This window comes from Homalodisca vitripennis, chromosome 4 (assembly GCF_021130785.1).
Source record: "Homalodisca vitripennis isolate AUS2020 chromosome 4, UT_GWSS_2.1, whole genome shotgun sequence".
Lineage (NCBI taxonomy): Eukaryota > Metazoa > Arthropoda > Insecta > Hemiptera > Cicadellidae > Homalodisca > Homalodisca vitripennis.
In genome coordinates, this window is record NC_060210.1 from 93,666,774 (window position 1) to 93,686,292 (window position 19,519).

At 31.8% G+C, this 19,519-nt stretch overlaps 1 protein-coding gene across 1 annotated transcript in view; it reads left to right on the top strand.

Annotated features, from left to right (window-relative positions):
* The window catches only part of LOC124359775 (4-hydroxybutyrate coenzyme A transferase), a 74,870-nt gene that overhangs the window by 46,271 nt on the left and 9,080 nt on the right, over window positions 1-19,519 (top strand). The window contains exon 4 of the mRNA XM_046812796.1: window positions 18,267-18,357. Within this exon, the coding sequence (XP_046668752.1) occupies window positions 18,267-18,357 (91 nt within the window). The remainder of the gene's footprint in view (window positions 1-18,266; window positions 18,358-19,519) is intronic.

A 19,519-nucleotide genomic window follows, 5' to 3' on the forward strand; every position in this document is an offset into this window, starting at 1 on the left:
TTGAGCTAAACCAGTCAATTAGCCCTTTCCAAAAATTCTTGGAATGAATATATAGGTTTATTTAGTAAATATTCTTTAAGTTTAGTTTTGAATTTTTTTGTGTTGTAGTTAGTTTTCAACTCAATTGGTAAATGATTTAGAAACTTTTTCCCCATGTATGAGGTTTTCTTTTTATAAAATTCCAAGTGATGAGAATCATTAGATATATTGAACCATCTATTATATTGATGTTTTCTTTCTGTTAAGGCAAGACTGCAGAAGTGCACAACGTAATTTATAGTTTCAAATATGTATAGATTGTAGACAGTAAATATTTGGAGTTCCCTAAAAATATGCTTAACTGAATCTCTCCTCTTTAATCTCTTTATAATTCTTATAGCGTGCTTTTGTTTAACTAGAATTTTGTATAAATTATGTGATGTGGTAGCTCCATAAATAGCTATACCGTAAGCAATGTGGGAATTTATGAGAGCATAATAAACTGATTTTAGAGATTCTACACTGCAAACCTTAGCCAATCGTCTCAGTGCATATAGACCACTGGAAATTTTATTTAAAACATAGTCCACATGTTCATTCCAACTTAAGTTTTTATCTATAATCAATCCTAAAAATTTTGTGCTGCAAGCATTTAGAAATTGTTCTTCCTCAATGAAAATGTTGGGTTGAACCCTGTTTAGAGCTTGTTTTGTGGAAAAAGAGATAAAATTTGATTTGTTTGAGTTTAATAAAAGGGTTTTACTTATCAAGAAGTCTTTTATCATTGAGAGACCTATAAAAGCGGACATCTCAACACTTTCAACACTTTTTCCTGAGATAACCACATTTGTGTCATCAGCATATAAACAGACAGCAGAGCTTTCTCCAACCAATAAAGGCAACTGATTTATATAACAAAGAAAAAGAAGTGGACCTAATATTGATCCTTGTGGGACTCCATGCTTTACTGTTCTTAGTTTTGAATTGAATTTGTTTTTAAAACAATATCGAGTACTGTTTGAAACATGCTCTATTTCAACGTATTGCATCCTATTTTGAAGGTAAGAACTAAACCACGCAAGTTCCTTTCCCATAACACCCAAAATTTTAAGAGTACTTATTAATTTACAATGTGACACACTGTCAAATGCTCTGGTCAAGTCCAGAAATACTCCAATCACGTGTTCTCCCTTATCCACTGAATTGATTATTGAATCAATAAACTCAATACCAGCGGTAATTGTAGATCGTCCAGATCGAAAACCGTGTTGTTGACTGTTTAAGAAATTGTTAGATTCCAGATAATTTAAAAACTGGTTATAAACAACTTTTTCATATATTTTTGATAAAACTGGGAGGAGAGACACTAGCCTATAACAAGCAGGATCATTTGTATCTCCTTTTTAAAAAATAGGAATTACTTTAGCTATTTTTAGCTTATCTGGAAAAATTCCTGATATCAAAGAAGAATTAACCAAATGTATTAAGGGTTTTAATATTAGTGGACAAGACTGCTTTAGAACAATAATTGAAATTTCATCAAATCCTGACGAATATTTGTTTTCAAATGATGAAATTATGCTTTTTAAGTCAACTTCATTTACTGGTTTAAATTTAAAAGTAGTTGAAATTTGGTTTGAGTGCTGAAATCCAATATTGCTTTCATGGTTTGGGGAGGAAATGCTCGGAAGTATTAAGCTATCGACTGCTTCAACAAAAAAATTATTTAAAATATTAGCAACCAAGGTTGGGTCTGTCAATACCGTCCACTGCAAGTGATATGTTTGATATTGAAAGCTTCTGTTTACCGACTTCATAATTAATTAAATTCCAAGTAGTTTTAACTTTATTAGGCGCTTTAGAAATTTTACTATCATAATAACTCTTCTTTTGCAAGGCAATAGACTGGTTCAACTCTTTTTTCATATTTTTAATGGTTGATTTAATATTATTATTTTTAGTAATTCTAAATTCATGCTCTAATTTAACTATTTCTTTTCTCCTACATTTCAGCTCTTCAGATGCCCATTTATTACTTTCCATTAATTTCTTAGAGGTAAATACTTAAGGAAAGTTTACATCAAAGTAGTAACAAAACAAATTGCTAAAAACATCATATTTGTGAATTACAGATGCCTGGAAAACTTCACACCAGTTTAACTGAGACAATTGTCTTAAAAAAACATTATAATTATTAGCTGTGAATTTTCTAATTAATATTCTTAAAACAAGATTTTTTTGATTTGTTATTCCAAAAATTTCCAGCAACTGTGCATCATGATTAGACAATTGAGTTATAATTCCATATGTATTTAAATACTCTTTTTTATATTAGTTATGAAGTTATCTATTGCTGTTTGTGACTTATTTGAAGTTCTTGTTGGAAATTCTACAGTGTAAATCATATTATAAACCCTAAGAATATTAACAAACTGTTTATATATGGAACTATCCACATTTAGAACATTTATATTTAGATCACCAGTTATAATTACATTTTCATACTTGTTATTTAATATCTCCAATAATTCAAACTGTAATGACTCATTTCATACACCCATCTCACATTCATTTCAATACTTAGGCCTAATTTAATTTAGAAATTTATTAGTAATAATAATTAAGGAATAATTATTTATAAATTGTCTCAAATTTAACTACAAAACAATAATAAATACGAAATCAAAATTAATCAAAATCCACCTTATTACATATAAAACTCAAAAGTTATAAGTGAACTAAAGTCAGTGATACAGTGTGCAGGGATGATTGTTGAAGAGTGAAGAGAGCTCGTGCTGAATACTTCACTGAGCGTGTTATCACACTACAATCGATTACCCCACCAATAACCGAAGAAGAAATCGTCACCAATTTTATCGGAACAGTTTGAACAAATTATTCAGGACAGCCGGAGCGTTTCAAAACATTAACACCATTAAAGAGTTCGAAACGATTACTACAACGAGAAGACATCCGAGACGGCCCAAAACGGAACAAAATTAATTTCATCCCAAAATCACAATTTATCTGGTTATAAGCCAATACACAGAAACCTCACCAATCCCCAGTCACACCACATAATAACATTGAACAAAGAGCATATCAGCCAAGGAATCAATATCACGGGCAAAATCAACATTATAATGATCGAAACCAACATAACAAGAACTATTACCACCCATACAACAGTCGTAATGATAATGAATTCAAAAGTAAGACACAACCATACAAAGACCACTACCAAAATCGACAGAATACCCACTACTACCCAGGAAACGATAGACATTACCCCACCACAGAACAGGCACAAGTATGCACTATCGTGCCGGCAGGGAGAAAATGCTCGAAATCCACCTTCTAGTACCGGCAACGACCGCAGCGAAGATGTTCCAGCGGCGGGAAAACGGCTGCGCGCCTGTAGAACGGAACCGAGGAAACATCGCCACCAGAAATAAAATACGAAACTACAGGCGCTAGAAAATAACGACCTCGGATATTTAAATCAGAATTATTATTCAAACTATAACCCTAGTAGTGAATTTCAAGTTAAACAACATAATATGTGATAAAGATTTCCTTTTTGAGGAAAAAATAGAACATCCACTAATAACTAATCTATACAAATAAGATGTCCAGAAAATTAATATCAAAATTAATAATGTAGAAACTAATGCCTTAACTGATTCCGGATCATCTATTACTTGTTTGTCAGAGTCTTGGTTTATGGATAACCAACAATCATTAAAGCCATTTGAAGAACTGCCTCTAGCCAATACTACCATTAAAACTGCTATTGGAAACATTTCAAAACGAATCAACCGAGTCATATATGTACCTATCACGGTAGCTGACGAGACTACTCACATACAATTCCTTATAGTAGCGCATCTTGTCAAACCAGTGATTTTAGGAATGGATATGCTTAGTATTGTGGAAAGCAGAGCTAAACTTTAATAATAATACAATAAATATGAAAATAAACAATACAAATGTTATAATGAAGTTTGTAATGGCAATAAATGAAGGGCACTTATGTTGAAATCACCACTCAACAAGGCGTTATGCTTATGGAAGATTTTAATGACTCAATGTCAACATTTAATGAGTATGGCACTATAAAACAATGGGAAGATAACAAGATTAATAATGAGAATAATGATTACATTGATGCACAACACAATATAACATCCAAAGACCAAATGTCGGTGGAAGATATAATGAAAACTCTAATCCCTAATAACTACATAAATGAAGAACAAAAAACAATGTTTGATCAATCTACTATACCAATATAGGGACGTTTTTTCTCAGACAAACCCGGATGTTGCACTAAATATGAACACGAATTAAATATAGAAAATCCTAAAAATTTTAAATCATTAACCTATCCAGTACCTCAAGCGTACCAAGACGCTGTACAAGCTGAGATTCAACGCATGGAGAACCTTAACATAATCGAGAGAAGCAAAAGTACCTACGTAAATGCTATCATCCCAGTAATTAAAAAGTCTGGAGAAAATTCGATTGTGTTTAGATGCCCGCAAAGTAAAACGCAATAATTAAACCAGATTTCGAATGTAACCGCAGTGTTAGCGAAATTTCTGAGTAAATGTAGAAAGGAAACGCAAAATTCATAAGCAGTGTAGACTTAACGGCTTTCATATTGGCAAAATCCCACTTACTAAAAATTCGCGTCAATACACCGCATTCCAATTTAGAGGCAAGACCTACCAGTACAAAGTCACACCATTTGGAATTTCTACCTCCCAAGCTGCACTAGTAAGAGCTCTTGATAACGTGTTTGATGATGTGATAGAAGCTTTCACAGCAATTTTACGTTGATGACATATGTATCATTTCCCCCGATTTCAATACACATCTACAACACCTAGAATACATATTCAAAAAGCTAGCTGAAGCCAACATGACAATAAACTTTGAAAAATCTCAATTCTGTAAAGATTCTGTACCATTCCTAGGTTTTACTCTAACAAATGAAGGTCTTCGTATGGATAACAGTAAGATTGATCCAATTCTAAACTTCCCAACTCCCAGAAGTCGTACACAATTAAAAGCATTCCTCGGATTGTATCAATTAATTTCAATAAATTTATTCATAAATTTTCTGAAACAGTCCAGCCACTATTATGACTAACGTCAAAGAAGGTTAAATTTAAATTGGACTAGAGATGATGATACAACATTCAACAAAATTAAACAGCTGTTCATAAAAATTCAACACTCTAACACACCCAATCCATCCAAAGAATTCTACTTACAGACCGATGCGTCTGAATTTGCAATTGGCGGACATCTATCAAATAAAAGAAAATAACGAAAAAGCCGCAATTATGTTCATATCACGCACATTACAACCAGCAGAACAGCGTTTCACCACAACCGAAAAGGAATTATTGGCTATAATCCACTGCCTACAGAAGTGTCGATACATTGTTATGGGCGTTAAGTTAACAGTAATTACAGATAACCACGCCTTAACCTTTTTGAAAACCTGCCATTTGCTAAACAATAGATTAGCAAGATGGATATTGGGGCTATACAAGAGTACGACTTTAAAATAATCCATTGCAAAGGGACGGACAACATTACTGCTGACACTCTCAGTCGTATATCCCCACAACACATGTCAAGCGATGCAAAACAACCTCACTGAGTTATCTATTCATTACATCGAGAGAAATTCCCGACCAACATCTACAAGATCAACTCCGAAACTTACTCACTCCAACATCAAGACCCATAAACTACAACCACTTATAGAAATCTTACAGTCACCTATGGAAACAAATGGATTTCAAACAATTATATACTAATTATCGTTTATATGACAACACTTTACTACTAAATTTTAAGGGCAAATGGCTTATAGTCATCCCAGAATCAGTAATTAAACCACTAATACTAGAATGCCATCTCTACTAATCTACACTGCGGTGCAAAAAAAATGTTTCCTGTTACTGCGTGAAAATTTTATTTTCAAGAATATGCATCGAACAATCAGGCAACTGTTATCATCATGTGATAAATGTCAGCGCTGCAAAATCAACAACCATCCACTCAACAGTCAAGCCAAAGGAGTTAAATGCAGAGAGAAGAATGACCAGTTAGCAGTTGACATCATAGGTCCCTTACCGACTAGTGTAGGAAATACAAAATACATGTTAATTGTTATTGACATATTTACCAAATTCGTTTAAACTTTATCCACTGCAAAGAGCAACAACCAGAAGTATATTACATAAATTATTTCACCATCACTTTCCTAATTACGGTTTTCCTAAACGAATTCAATCAGATAACGGAACCCAATTTAAAAGTAACGAATGGATCAGGAAATTTGAATCCCACAGCATACAATTAATATACAGTCCAGTGTATCACCCCAGTTTTAATTTGGCAGAACGGCCAATTAGAGAAATAAAGCGTTGTCTCAGAACGTATTGTTCACAAATCATAAGAGATGGGTGAAATATGTACCTGTTATAAATGAATGTCTTAATGAAATTTACATGAATCAACTGGATTCACACCAAACGAACTACAGTTTGGAACAAGAAATATCAGATTTTGGGGAAAAATATGTATCAAACCCTCTAGCTGAAGAAGTACCAATCGAACTCAAACTACTGATTGCAAGGCGTAAACTTGAAGAAGAAGTAGGAAAGAAGAGATCTGATAAGATAAATGAAAAGAGAAAACCAGTTTCTCTCCAAATTAATGACAAAGTATTGGTAAAGTCCCGTCACCTTTCTAAAGCTATGGCTGGTGAAACATCAAAATTATTTTGAAGTGTACGAAGGACCATTCATAATTCAAGAAATCCTCGGGAAATCGGACCTACCAAATTTCTGATTTATCCAAAGAGCATGTATATGGACCTTATCATATATCCTCTTTGAAGCCATATAAAAACTCGGTCAACAACGCTACAGAAGATACTGAAGTTGACGCATTGGGACGTGTGCGTGAAATTAATACTATTTCCCCAAATAAACAGTGCAACTATACACCCAGTGACGTAGACACTTTTAATCAATACTATATAAACATTTTCCTATCAGGAGGGGATAATAATTTGTGAGTGGAAAAGTATACCCTATTCGGTACACAATTCATTTAATGTGTATTTCCAAAAATAAAACTATGTCCTTTGACATTGAGTAAATATTTGCCATTGATCTAATGTTTCTCTATTGTTTGTTTTATTGTATACTAAGAAACTTGTAACTTTGTTCGTTGGCTTAGCTTAAATACTACCTAACCCTAATGTTAATTTTGTTCTCTTTTTTCCCTATTGTTTGTTTGTTAATTAAATTTATTAAATAGTATGTAAGATCATCAATTAATTCACTCATTTAATGTGGTTCATCCTTCTCTTTAAGTATCACAAATCTATATGTATCATTTGCTATTCATTCGTCCATTGTATCGAAACCATGTTCATTTATTTCACATGATTTCTGAGGGGATATTGTAATGACTCATTTCATACGCCCATCTCACATTCATTTCAATACTTAGGCCTAATTTAATTTAGAAATTTGTTAGTAATAATAATTAAGGAATAATTATTTATAAAAATGTCTCAAATTTTAATGCAAACAATAATAAATACAAAATCAAAATTCACCTTATTACATATAAAATTCAAAAGTTATAAAGTGAACTAAAGTCAGTGATACAGTGTGCAGGGATGATTGTTGAAGAGTGAAGAGAGCAGATATTTGAAAGGTGGAGAGGAGAGAGGGATCTGGAAGAAGTGAAGCAAGATTATTATTTTTAAATAAAGAAACTGGTTACATTTATTCAGCAGTATTTGAAATGGTTACTTTATTAAATTCTTATTATCACTGAAGTACAAAGAAGCAGAAGACAGACATTGGGTGAGAAAATTCTTTTTAAGTTTAACAGTGATTCATTGGAAGAACATAAAACCCAGGAACATTCAATTTGGTTAATAATTCAAAATTAATATAATTAAAAATTTAACAAAATTATTTTCCAAAATTACAATATCTTTTATTAAAAAAAATACCCAATATTTCTATTTCATTAAGCCAGCACGACCACCCTGCCCTAAAATTTAAGAACTGTATTTAAAAATTTACCATTTATTATTGTATCCTCCATCTTGTTTCAAAATTCAAACTTGTTTGCCAATTAATTTATCATCATTAAAGTTCACATTTATATCATACTGAGTTATTTGTTATTTTCTAAACTATAATCAGAATACAAATTAAGTTTAACCATTTATTTAAAGTGTATAATAGTAATAGTATATTACAAAACTTAGCCAAAAAGGAGTCCTCATAACAATGTTTAGGGCTCCTGTAAACACAAGCAAGTGCGAATGAATAATTATCTATTTTAATCTCAGAAACACAACATTCAAATTCTTTTTCAATTAATAATGACTGGATTGCCGGTCATTTTGACTGGAATTTGACACTTTTTGAAGTCAAATTTCTGTGTACTAGAATGACAACACCACCTCCAGTGCTTAAGCATCTTGCAAAATGAGAGGACTTAAAGTAGTTTGGTATATTTAAAAGTATTAATTCAGCATCTGACATATTATGTTCTGTAAGTGCTATGATATCAGGTTTAATTTCATCTAAATTGCACTGAAGTATATCTAGACGTGATGGAAGGTGCTGAATATTCTGATGCAATATTGTTAGTTTAGAATTTTGTAATCGAAACTCATTGTTACTGTTTTTATTATTACAAGACTCTTTGGTAACCAGGTTAATATTTCTTTTTGATATTTCTTCTTTGATAATGATCTCTTATAATTGTTGAATGCAATCATCTTTGAAGATTTGCCTGTGTTTCTTTCATTAAAAAAGATTTATCTAAAGCTATTTCTGGTGAACCCCATCCCAAAAAAGGACTACTTAAAGGTGACTCATTTTTGGTTGGTGTCTGATCTAATTGCTTATTTAAAGAACTTAAACTATCCATAATTATATTACATTCCTCTTTGTTAGCACATATATGAGACACTGGAGAAAGAAGTGTCACTTCATTAAATGCCTTTGATTTCACACACTGCACTTCATCTGGGTTTCTGTACAGCTGCAAGGATGATGGCATAGGAGTTGTCAGAAGAAGGTCATCAGCAGAGATCATTTCAACATCAGCCTGGACTCCAGTTGTTGTAGCCATATCCAGAGCATCAGACAGTGGGTCTGTTTCAGTTCTCTCTCCCTGCTGGTAGATGTTAGAAAGAGAGTCTCTCAATTTCTTCACAAAGTTAGAATAAGACAGGCCACTTCTTAACCTCCGAGAGGCATGTTCATCATACGTTATGATGTCAGCTGAGGCCCCTGTTATTTTATGAAACTCAATAATCTTGATGACAAAGTGTTCAGGTGGAATTTCATCCCTCACACAACCGATGGGTGAACAAATGAGTTTTTTTAAACCCCTCTTCTTAAATTCTTGTATCAACTCTCTGAAAGCTAAATTGTAGTCATCTAGTTTGGGTTTGTAGAAATATTTTGATTTGGTAATCAAACCAAAAATTGTTGTACCCTTTGCAGTTTTTTGACATGTCAGATGGCTGTTAATACAATCATTGACTGAGGGCCTTCCAAATTTCTCTTTAAACATTCTTGCAATTCCAGCACTCATATTTCTCTCATCATTTAAATCTGCTGAGATACAATGAGAGAAACCCACACTTTCATCACATTGATACTCCTGAAACACTTTGTTAATATTCTCTTCAACGATCTTAATTGGTAAATCCAGCTCATCCGCCAAAGACACATCCGACAGTGTCAAAGTTACAGGAAGACCTGTCATTGTATTCTTGTTGTATATATTGGTGTTCTTCATGTCATACATTTCACTTAAAGAATCAATTATCATATAACTAAGTTTCTTTTTGCCTTTGTAATTAAGATGTAATCCTTGACGTATAAAATGAATTCTTCTAAAAGCATCCAAATCAATGAGATGAACTCGATCCATCCTTACCACGATCTCTCGTATGTAGTTATTAACCATTGCTATGTCATCATGTATTGAGTTGTTCTGAGGTACATCAAAGCGAGGAGGAATAGTGGTAATAAATATGGATCTTGACATACTTAAAGTTCGGAGTTTACTTTCCATTTCTTCATATATAAATCTAGGAGATCTTTTAATCATATTGTTTGTACCTGCTAACAATATGAGAGGGTGTTCATGAGATTTTGCAGCTTGATTGTACACTCGACAGATATCAGCACCAGGTGTTACCAATCCATCCATACTAATTTTTCCTCCACTGCATTTACCAACTATCTCTGGAAGTTCTCTTCCCTGGCTGTCTGCATAAAGTTCTACCTTTGCGTCTCTAATTTTTTTTCTGATTTGATTTTTGGGATTTGTCTTTGTGATTTCTCTCTTGTAGTTTATCATTCCTCTTTACCTCCAGTTTTCCAATTAAAGCATTCTTCACTTTAAGCTCATTATTTAAATCAGCAATTTTGTTCCTCAAGCTCTGAACATTTCCCTCCAAGTTTCTAATTTTTGTGTCCAAGCAATCTTTTTTTAACAATTGAAGATCATCCCTTTCCCTGCAAACCCCCAGCTTCCCCAAGCTTGCCCTCACCAGTGCTGTCAATTCATTTTTTGAAGACAAAGAGCTGTTAATATTAATCACAGTGTAAGCTAGGAGTGAACGTTTTGAAACAATATCAATTTTTTTAAGCTGTAACCTTTCAATGAATTTGACATCAAGTGGTTCTTTATTCAAAATACCCAACACAATTCCTTCCACAAAAAGCACTGAGTATATGGCACAGTCATAGCTATTTTTTTGCTGCACACCATTTATTACCAACAGTTTTGCACTATGTATGTTCATGTATCTTGAGAGTTTCCCCCATTACAGTCTTAGCATGATCAAGATTGTAGTTATGCATTGAATCATAGTAGTAGAAGGTATTAGTAATCTTGTGGTACATTAAAGTACTCCAATGTGAGCCACTGGCAGTGGTCAACACCTGAGCATCATTTATTGGCACAATGAGATAATCCTTGTCATTTACATTGAAATTATCAAGAAAATGATGATACTCATTTAGAACCTTAATACCCTGGCCAATGACCAGATTCAATATTATAAATGAATTATTAAGAGTGTTGAGGAAATCAAAATATTTATACAGGATGTCATCTGAGACCCATTTTACTCCCAACAGCTCATTTATTACGTGTAGAGATGTGTAGTCAATTTCAGTTTGGGTCATAACTGAGTCAGCAGAATTTCCACATTGTGTGACATTACATTGGCAGCTAAATGCTTGTATTGGCACTAGTATCAATACTACCACATGACAACACACTGTCTGACAAGTCATTTGTGTCATTTAGTTGCACTTCTTTTAATGCATTAATTTGTTTTGTGGAGAAATTAAAATTATTAATTTTTAAATTTAAGTTATTGACTTTTATGTACTGAGATAATTCCTTTTTTGTACAGAAAATTTCTCCTTTTGAAGATATAATGTAAACATCCATTTTACCTTTACTTATTCCACTCTTCCTCACTACTTCCTTTCTTATCCAACCGTTTGGCATTTTATTTATAGAAGTATTTTTTCCCATTTTTAATTTTTATTTATTTATTTATTTTATTTTATTTTCTTTTACTAACTGAAGGTAGTATAAATTATTTCCAGAGCAAAAAGAAAATATATAAATATTATTTCCTTATTAAAATATTTCCTCTTTTTAACAAAAAAGTTCAGCCATTAACAGTATTTGAACCATGGATCTCAACTATATAGACTGTCACTCAACCATATGAGCTATCAGTAGCTGATAAGGTGCCAGGATAGAGATAGTGTACTTCTCCTACACCTGTAAGAACAAGCTTAAAAATGCCAAATCAATCAACTCAGTTTTTACCATATTTGTTTAGTTGTATCTTAGATGAGAACAAGTAATCCAATGTATTAAACACTATGTCAATTAAACTCTATATTAAAATTTGTAACACAGTGCTTAAGAATTAATTGCATAAAACCACAAAAGTTAAATTAAAAACATGACTATGGTGGTAGGCCTATCTTCCACTTATTTGATTACCCATTCACTTCACAATCAAGTAAGATTTTGTAATGTTTGTGTATGTTACAACAATGATAATGTGGTATTAGCATTGATTTGTCTCCAAAATGTATTTATTTATATGTCACATAAATTTATTTATATGAATTAAAAATAGTATACTATAATTTAAAATAGTATACCATTGTAACAAATATAATTAAATAATTGACATAAAATGAGTTAAGGAAATAACTTGGAGAGTTATCCCTTAAGTGAAATGAAATTTTATTAAACACTGAAATAAAATACAGTTTTGTGCCACATTCTTTAAAACTGTAAAATATTATAAATAAATAACTTTATAAACTTATTCTTGCCATTCACCAATAGGTAAAAACAACATGACTATGATAGTGAAATATTTCTTACAATAAAATATTGTAAGGGTATCTATACTATACAAATGTACAAATTGTACACAGTTAGAGACAGATCATAAATCACAATGAACACCATCAGCTCAAACAACATTATAGACTTACATTTTATACAATATTCAATACATACAAAACAATACACTTAATTTATTTACATTAAAAACAATGATTTCAGTTATATAAATCATGCACATCTTTTCTAGTTCTAGCCTGTTTCTTTTTAAATTGAAACAATATGATTGACTGTTAAGAGTTAACATGGAATGGAATTACTGTATATATTTTAGAAGCAAAAATTAAAAGTAAGAAACATTGTTAAATTAGTTCTGAACAGTACATCAATAAACACATTGTGTTTCTCAAATTGTAACCTTTGTTGTTCTGAAAACACTAATAGTCATAGGCCTACTTCTGGTATCAAACCGTATTTATTTCTTTAAAAAGAACTTGCAAAACTATTTAGTAGTACAAAATCATTATTTTGCCATACACGCTTATATTTTCTTTGAATTATTATTAAATGTACAACATGTGACATAAAAGTAATAATTTAACACAAGCTACTGATTATGTAACATCTTAATAAGACTGCCCAACTCAATATTGAACCAAGAAGGTATGATACCCTGAAATTGTCACATTAATTAAGGGAAGATTGTGTAAAGTAAGACAGACTTATGAATAATGTGAAGTCCTCTGTTGAATTATTTATTATTGATATTCTATAAAAATTTACATTAATTATTTATTTATTTTGTTATCTAATAACAAATCTCAATTTATTTTAGCAAAAATGAAGCAGTTACATAAGTAATATTCGTAGGATTTTATTTATAGTAAAGAGCTTTATTACAGCACATTTCTTCCCTTATGCTGAATATCACATGTTTAGTTTTCTCACTTAAAAAATATTAGAATTTTTCCTTAAATACCAGAGTAGATCCATATCATGTTTCTTAGCATTCAATTGTAAATAATCATTCATAGCAGGGTCTGCAAAAACTGTCAATGAATCATGGAAGTTTCCTTCACATAAGTAATTTAAGTAGATAAAAATGGGATAGAACTTAAAATTGAACCTTGTGAAATGCCATAACTGAAAAACTAAAAGTCTGGAATTGTCATCTATCCTGACACTTATTTGTTGTCTTTCAAATAACTATAAAACCACATAAGTGGCAGAACCCTTACTTCAGTGTACTTTAAATGTCACAACTTATCAGTTGTAAACAAACATCATTAATTGCTCCTAAGTGGTTTTCTATTTGCATTATGACAGAAACGTGGATCAGCTGCTACCCTCACAATTATCTAGTCCTTTCCTTTATTAAATTCAAATAAAACCGTTTAAAAAATAACTATACATCTTATCATATGTTTAGTGTCATGAATAAAAAAATTAAGTACTGTATTAGTAATCACTAGTGGATGTAGCAAGGGTTATCAAATGAACTGTGACCACAAGCGATAAAGAGACACCCATTAAATATTGCACTTTTTCAAGGTTTATCAAAAGGTAGTTTTGATACTGTTTTAGTAATAAATTAACTTTATTTATATAATGTGTAGATTTATCTGGAATTTATTCAAATATACAGGGTGTTCACAAAAGGGTGTCACAAACTTCTGTAGGTAATAGTATTCATCATTTCAAGCAAAAAGGTCCTATAAATATAGATATAAAAATGTGTTGTTTAGCCTCTAGCCACCATTTAGTATTGTTTATAAAAAAATTAATATCTCTAGAACTATTTAAACTAAGGAAACAAAATCTGGCACATAGGTTTGATAGATAAGACAAAAATTGTGTTATTTTCTTTAATGATAAAAAAATGGCGTCTGTTGAAAATATTTAAAGTCAAATAACCGTATAGGTATAAAAAAATGTACTTGACACCAACAACTGTTAAATGAAATTGTTGAAGACAAAACGTTTAGTTAAGTATTGTTTTAATTATTAGTAGCTGTGTTTTAAAAGTTCATTATGTTCCAAGGTGAACAATAATGATCAAAAGAGCTTTGCTGGCCAAAACAGTATTTGAACCTAACCTATCTCTAGTCTAGACTCAAAGTTCAGCATATCAGACTCTGCAGTCACCAGCTCTCACGGTTAAACTGAGATTTCTGTTTTAAAAACAAGTTTAAGGTCAATTATTCAACCTAAACTCAATTATTTTTTATCACATAGTTGACTTTAAAAAATTATAACTATTAAATAAAAATATATAACTTTAATATTAATAAAGTTATATAAATGGAATAGCCTAATTTTATTTCAATAAACATTGAATCACGAAAAGTACTTGCTCCCTGGAATTGAAATTATATATAAAAGAGGTTTCATTTGAAATAGACTTATTACAATTTTCAACAAATTAAATCACTTTAGAAGTTTAACAAAATAATTCTATATTAATTTCAGTGATGAACTTTTTTACACAAAGAAATATCTTGTTAAAGTTTAGCAATTTTTATTTGGTTGGGTTAATTATTTATCCAAAGAATGTTAACATGTATAAGAAAGTTGTAACAGGATGTTTAACGTTCTTGAAAACAGGATACACAGATAAAAGTGTTTTCCTCAAAGAATTGCAGGTATCAAAGAGGTAATTGGGACATTAATAAAATCAGGCCCACAGAATAAGATTTCAAAATAAGGTTATGTTTTCTTACATAACGTGTATGAAAAATTACTGATGGGAATAAACTCTTTATGTATGAAAATTTCCATAAGTGATGTTTTTAAATTAGTTTTTAAAAGCATATTTAATTATAAAATAATATGACATTTCTTTAAGTCATAATTTGTATACGTAAAATATTTAGTGGTTTTTTCACACCTATTATGAAAATTGATACTTTAATGTCCTATAATCCTTATGGAGTAAACAGAATAACCTTTTTCTTATCGTAAGGAAAATAATTATTATCTAAAGCCCTGAAATTAATTTTTATTTAACCCTAGAACTGGCAGTTAAATTACTCTACATTGGTGGGCTTCTTTTTGGTGTTTTACAAAAATGTCCTTTAAACATTTTTTAAAATATAAAAACCAATCATGGCATATTATACAGTGCGCTTGAAAAGTCCTGGAACGGTTTAATAACTTTTGAATCATTTCTTGTAAAGCAGTGAGACTTGGTATTTCAATATTATTCATAAAAATAAAAATTTGTATGCGATTGTCAGGTTTTTATCTCATTAGGGGGACGGCCCACAAGAAGTCAGAAGAAAATCTTAAATTAGAGCATAGGTCGAGATGTACATAAAATTAAAGGTCTTTTATAGTAGAACACAATGCCGCAAACCGGACCTCAAAAAGTGAATGTTGTTAATGACATCCTGCTGTCATTTCAATATATATTCAGTGATTCATTGTTTATCTCATCAAATTTGACTGTAGAATATATTTAGACAGGAAATTTTATTTTTCTGTAGATGTCCACAGTTGATCTTGTGATGCAGTGTAAATTGGTTTTTAATACATGTTTTATCAACACTGACTAGTTGAAAGAATAACCCTGCTTATAATGAGGAGATATGGTGAATGTTTATGAAAGTTTGATCAAGTTGTACATTTATTAATTGACAGTTTCCTGGACAAACCACTGATATCAAAGTCTACAGTTTGTAGAACAGTCCAATGTTTCAAAGAAACTGACAGTGTAAATGACCTTAAAAGAAGTGTTTGATCTTAAATCTATTAAAAACGAAGAGAAATCCATAGACGTACAAGTATTACAAAGTTTTGTCGAAAAGCCACACACATCAACAAGATCTGCAGCAAATTTTCACGCTATAAGTCAATTTTCAGTGTTAGAAATTTTAAAACAAAAACCACTATCACCTTTATACGTTGAAATTGCTTCAGGAACTTTTGAAAGACAATTTTGAAGAGTCGAATTCTGTGAAACAATGATGGGTGGATGTGGACAGGAATTAAAATTCTTATCTAAGGTTCTATTTTCAGACTTTACATTTCACGGAGATGTAAGTAGGCATAACTGCTGTTATTGGAGCGATAACAAAGCCCCATTGGATGAGAAATAGACATACAAAAAGTGAACTTGTAGGCTAGGATAGTTGGACATCCCATTATAGGATCCTTTGTAATCAATGACAATTTAAATGGGGTTTCATATGAATTGATGTTGGGAGGTACAATTATACCGGCTTTACGTAATGTGTTGGGTCAAAGTTATAACACAGTATGGCATCAACAGGATGGTGCACCACCTCATTATGCACTACAAGTACATGAGCTGCTAGACAGAGAGTTTCCCAATCGTTGGGGCATAGGGGAACAATAGAGGGGCCACCTAGATCACCAGATTTAAACCCTTTAGATTTATTTTTATAAGGTTGTTTAAAACAAATAGTTTACATAACTAAGCCTGCCAACACACAAGAACTAATTTATCGCATAAATCAAGAAACTCAGTAAATACCTCCAGATATGTTAGAAAATGTTACTGGTTTCTATCACAGATTAGGATATTACCAACAGACACTTGCATTTTGTACACTTACTGTAACTGTAAGTTCTTGATTTTAAATTTCACTACAGTAAATTAATGTTATCTTTAAGAAATAGAATAGTATGTTGTTATACTAATTTGCATAATTCAAGAGAAACTTTAAAACACAGCCCTTTTGGAGGTCTGGTTTGCGGCATTGTATTCTACTGCTTTAATTTGATGTACATCTCGACCTATGCTCTAATTTAAGATTTTTTTTTACTCCTTGCGGGCCGTCCCACTGATGAGATAAAATCCTGAAAATTGCATAAAAATTATATTTTTATGAGTAATATGATATACTAAGTCTCATTGCTTTACAAGAAATGATTCGACAATAAATTATTAAACCGTTCCGGGACTTTACAAGCACACTGTTTATGGTTTTATTCATAAGTATTCGTAGTAAATGGATCTACACAATAAAATATTTTGTATGATTATTTTGCACCTAGTACCAAATATCAGAAAATATAGTTTATAAGAAAAAAAATTAATATATAAAACGTGGGACTACCCCTGCCAAACAAGTGTTGTGGTTGTTCAGTAATAAATTCAAGATAGGCAAATTGTTATAAATTTTATCTAGTTTATGGAAATATACAACATGATAAATGTTTGACGGGACTGAATGTTTATATTTCCAGAATATTGACATAGTATGACACTGTTAAGTAGCTCTCTCAGATCTGAGGATCTGTCAAATAAGTTTCCCTCAGCCATGGCTGTATTTTATTAATTGAAAAAGGGTTTTATTTAATTTTATAATATTAGTTTTGGCAGCAATCATTCATAGAAGTTCCTAGCACTTAGCAGGCAAACCTAAAATCCAAAAGCATCCTATTCATTGCTTATGAATTTACACAAAGATAACACTCACTACACAACACATGACAACAAGTTACTGTATAAATTACACTACTAACAATTACTTCAATTAAAGATAACTCATTTCAGTAGATTTAAAAACAATAACATACAACTAACAAAAATTTGTAAACTCAGAATTCGTCTTTTTATACAGAATGTAAACAGCTATCGTATAACAACGAAGATTAGTATTAGGAGTCATAGATTAAACGATCGGTAACGAAACCTGAACTAAAATAAAGAGCAAGAGCCCGAAAATGGAAGGGTGCCAACTCAAGAGCTAAAGGAAATTGAATATTGAATTAATCAAGTAGCGTATTAGTTGGGTTTATCCCAGTACCCTTCACCATTAAACTCTCATAACTGAGTGTCCTTGTGTTGTATGGTCCAGGTGTCTCCTCCAGATGAGCACGGATTTTGCAGCCTGGGCACCAGTGTCGACTGTGTACGAGCTGCATGCTCCAACTCTAAGATCATAATCGGTAAGTATCACCTCACAAGGAGACCAAACATTTTCAGATAGTCATTTATCATGAAACTATCTCCATTTGTGTATTTCTCTTTTAGCAGTGAATAACTTTTATAGATTCAGTTTTGGGGTAATTACAAACTTTGAAGTTTTGTTGAAAAAATACGTACAATAACCTGACTATAGCTAAGCTGATTTCTCAAATGATTTGTTAAACACAAAGGCATTGATGTATGCTTTGATCAAATGAATTGATTCAACATTGACGAGAAATTTATCCAAGGCAATGGATAGAGGTAATCATGAGTTATTACACTACTGGCTGCGAATTAAATCGGACACTTGTTTTGGCAACACATTTAAACAACAGAACCATCTTATTTTCCATTTCAAACATTTTTACAATTAATCAAAATGTGAGTGAGGTTCAAAAAGGTTCAAAGGCATTCTTCAATCTTCCTCCGGAGAGATGTCTTATTTCCTCTGGCAGTAGGTTATGCAGCGTCATGCCAATGTGAGAGGGTTTCTTCTCATATTGGGAGGTGGTGAGCTGGTGATGGTATATCTTGTACTATGTTGGGCGTTGTAGTCATGGAGATCTCTACCTTGTGTCAAAGATTGTCCAACAGCATACATTAGAACTTCTTTTATGTAGAGGTTTTCTACAGTCAAGATCTTCAGATGTTTCTCTACAACTTTTCCTGATGCCTAGCCCTGATAAGGCTCTGATAGCTCTCTTTTGCAACACCAATACTTCCGGGATATTACTTGCTGAGATTCCTCCCCACACCCCTAGTCCTTATCTGAGGTGTGTTTCAAACAGAGAATGATAAGCTACTTTTTCAGTAGTTGTATTACTTATTGATTTTATACAGTTTCATGTACAGTGAAGAGTTCAGTTTAGGAAGGAGATTGTCAATATGCTGTGACGAGGAAAAGGCTCTCATTAACAATGACTTCCAGTGATGAGAAAAGGCTCTCATCAACAATGACTTCCAGAAACTTTACTTGAAGCTTTCTGTCCACTTCAGGAATTGCTGATAGAGATCTTAATCTGTTAACCTCAGTAGCCCCATTTCTTACTTGATTTATCCCTACAATTTTCCTCTGATTTTCTAGATAGCTTTTGAACAACATTTTAGGTCTGCCTTTGATTTCCAACTTTTCTAACTTGT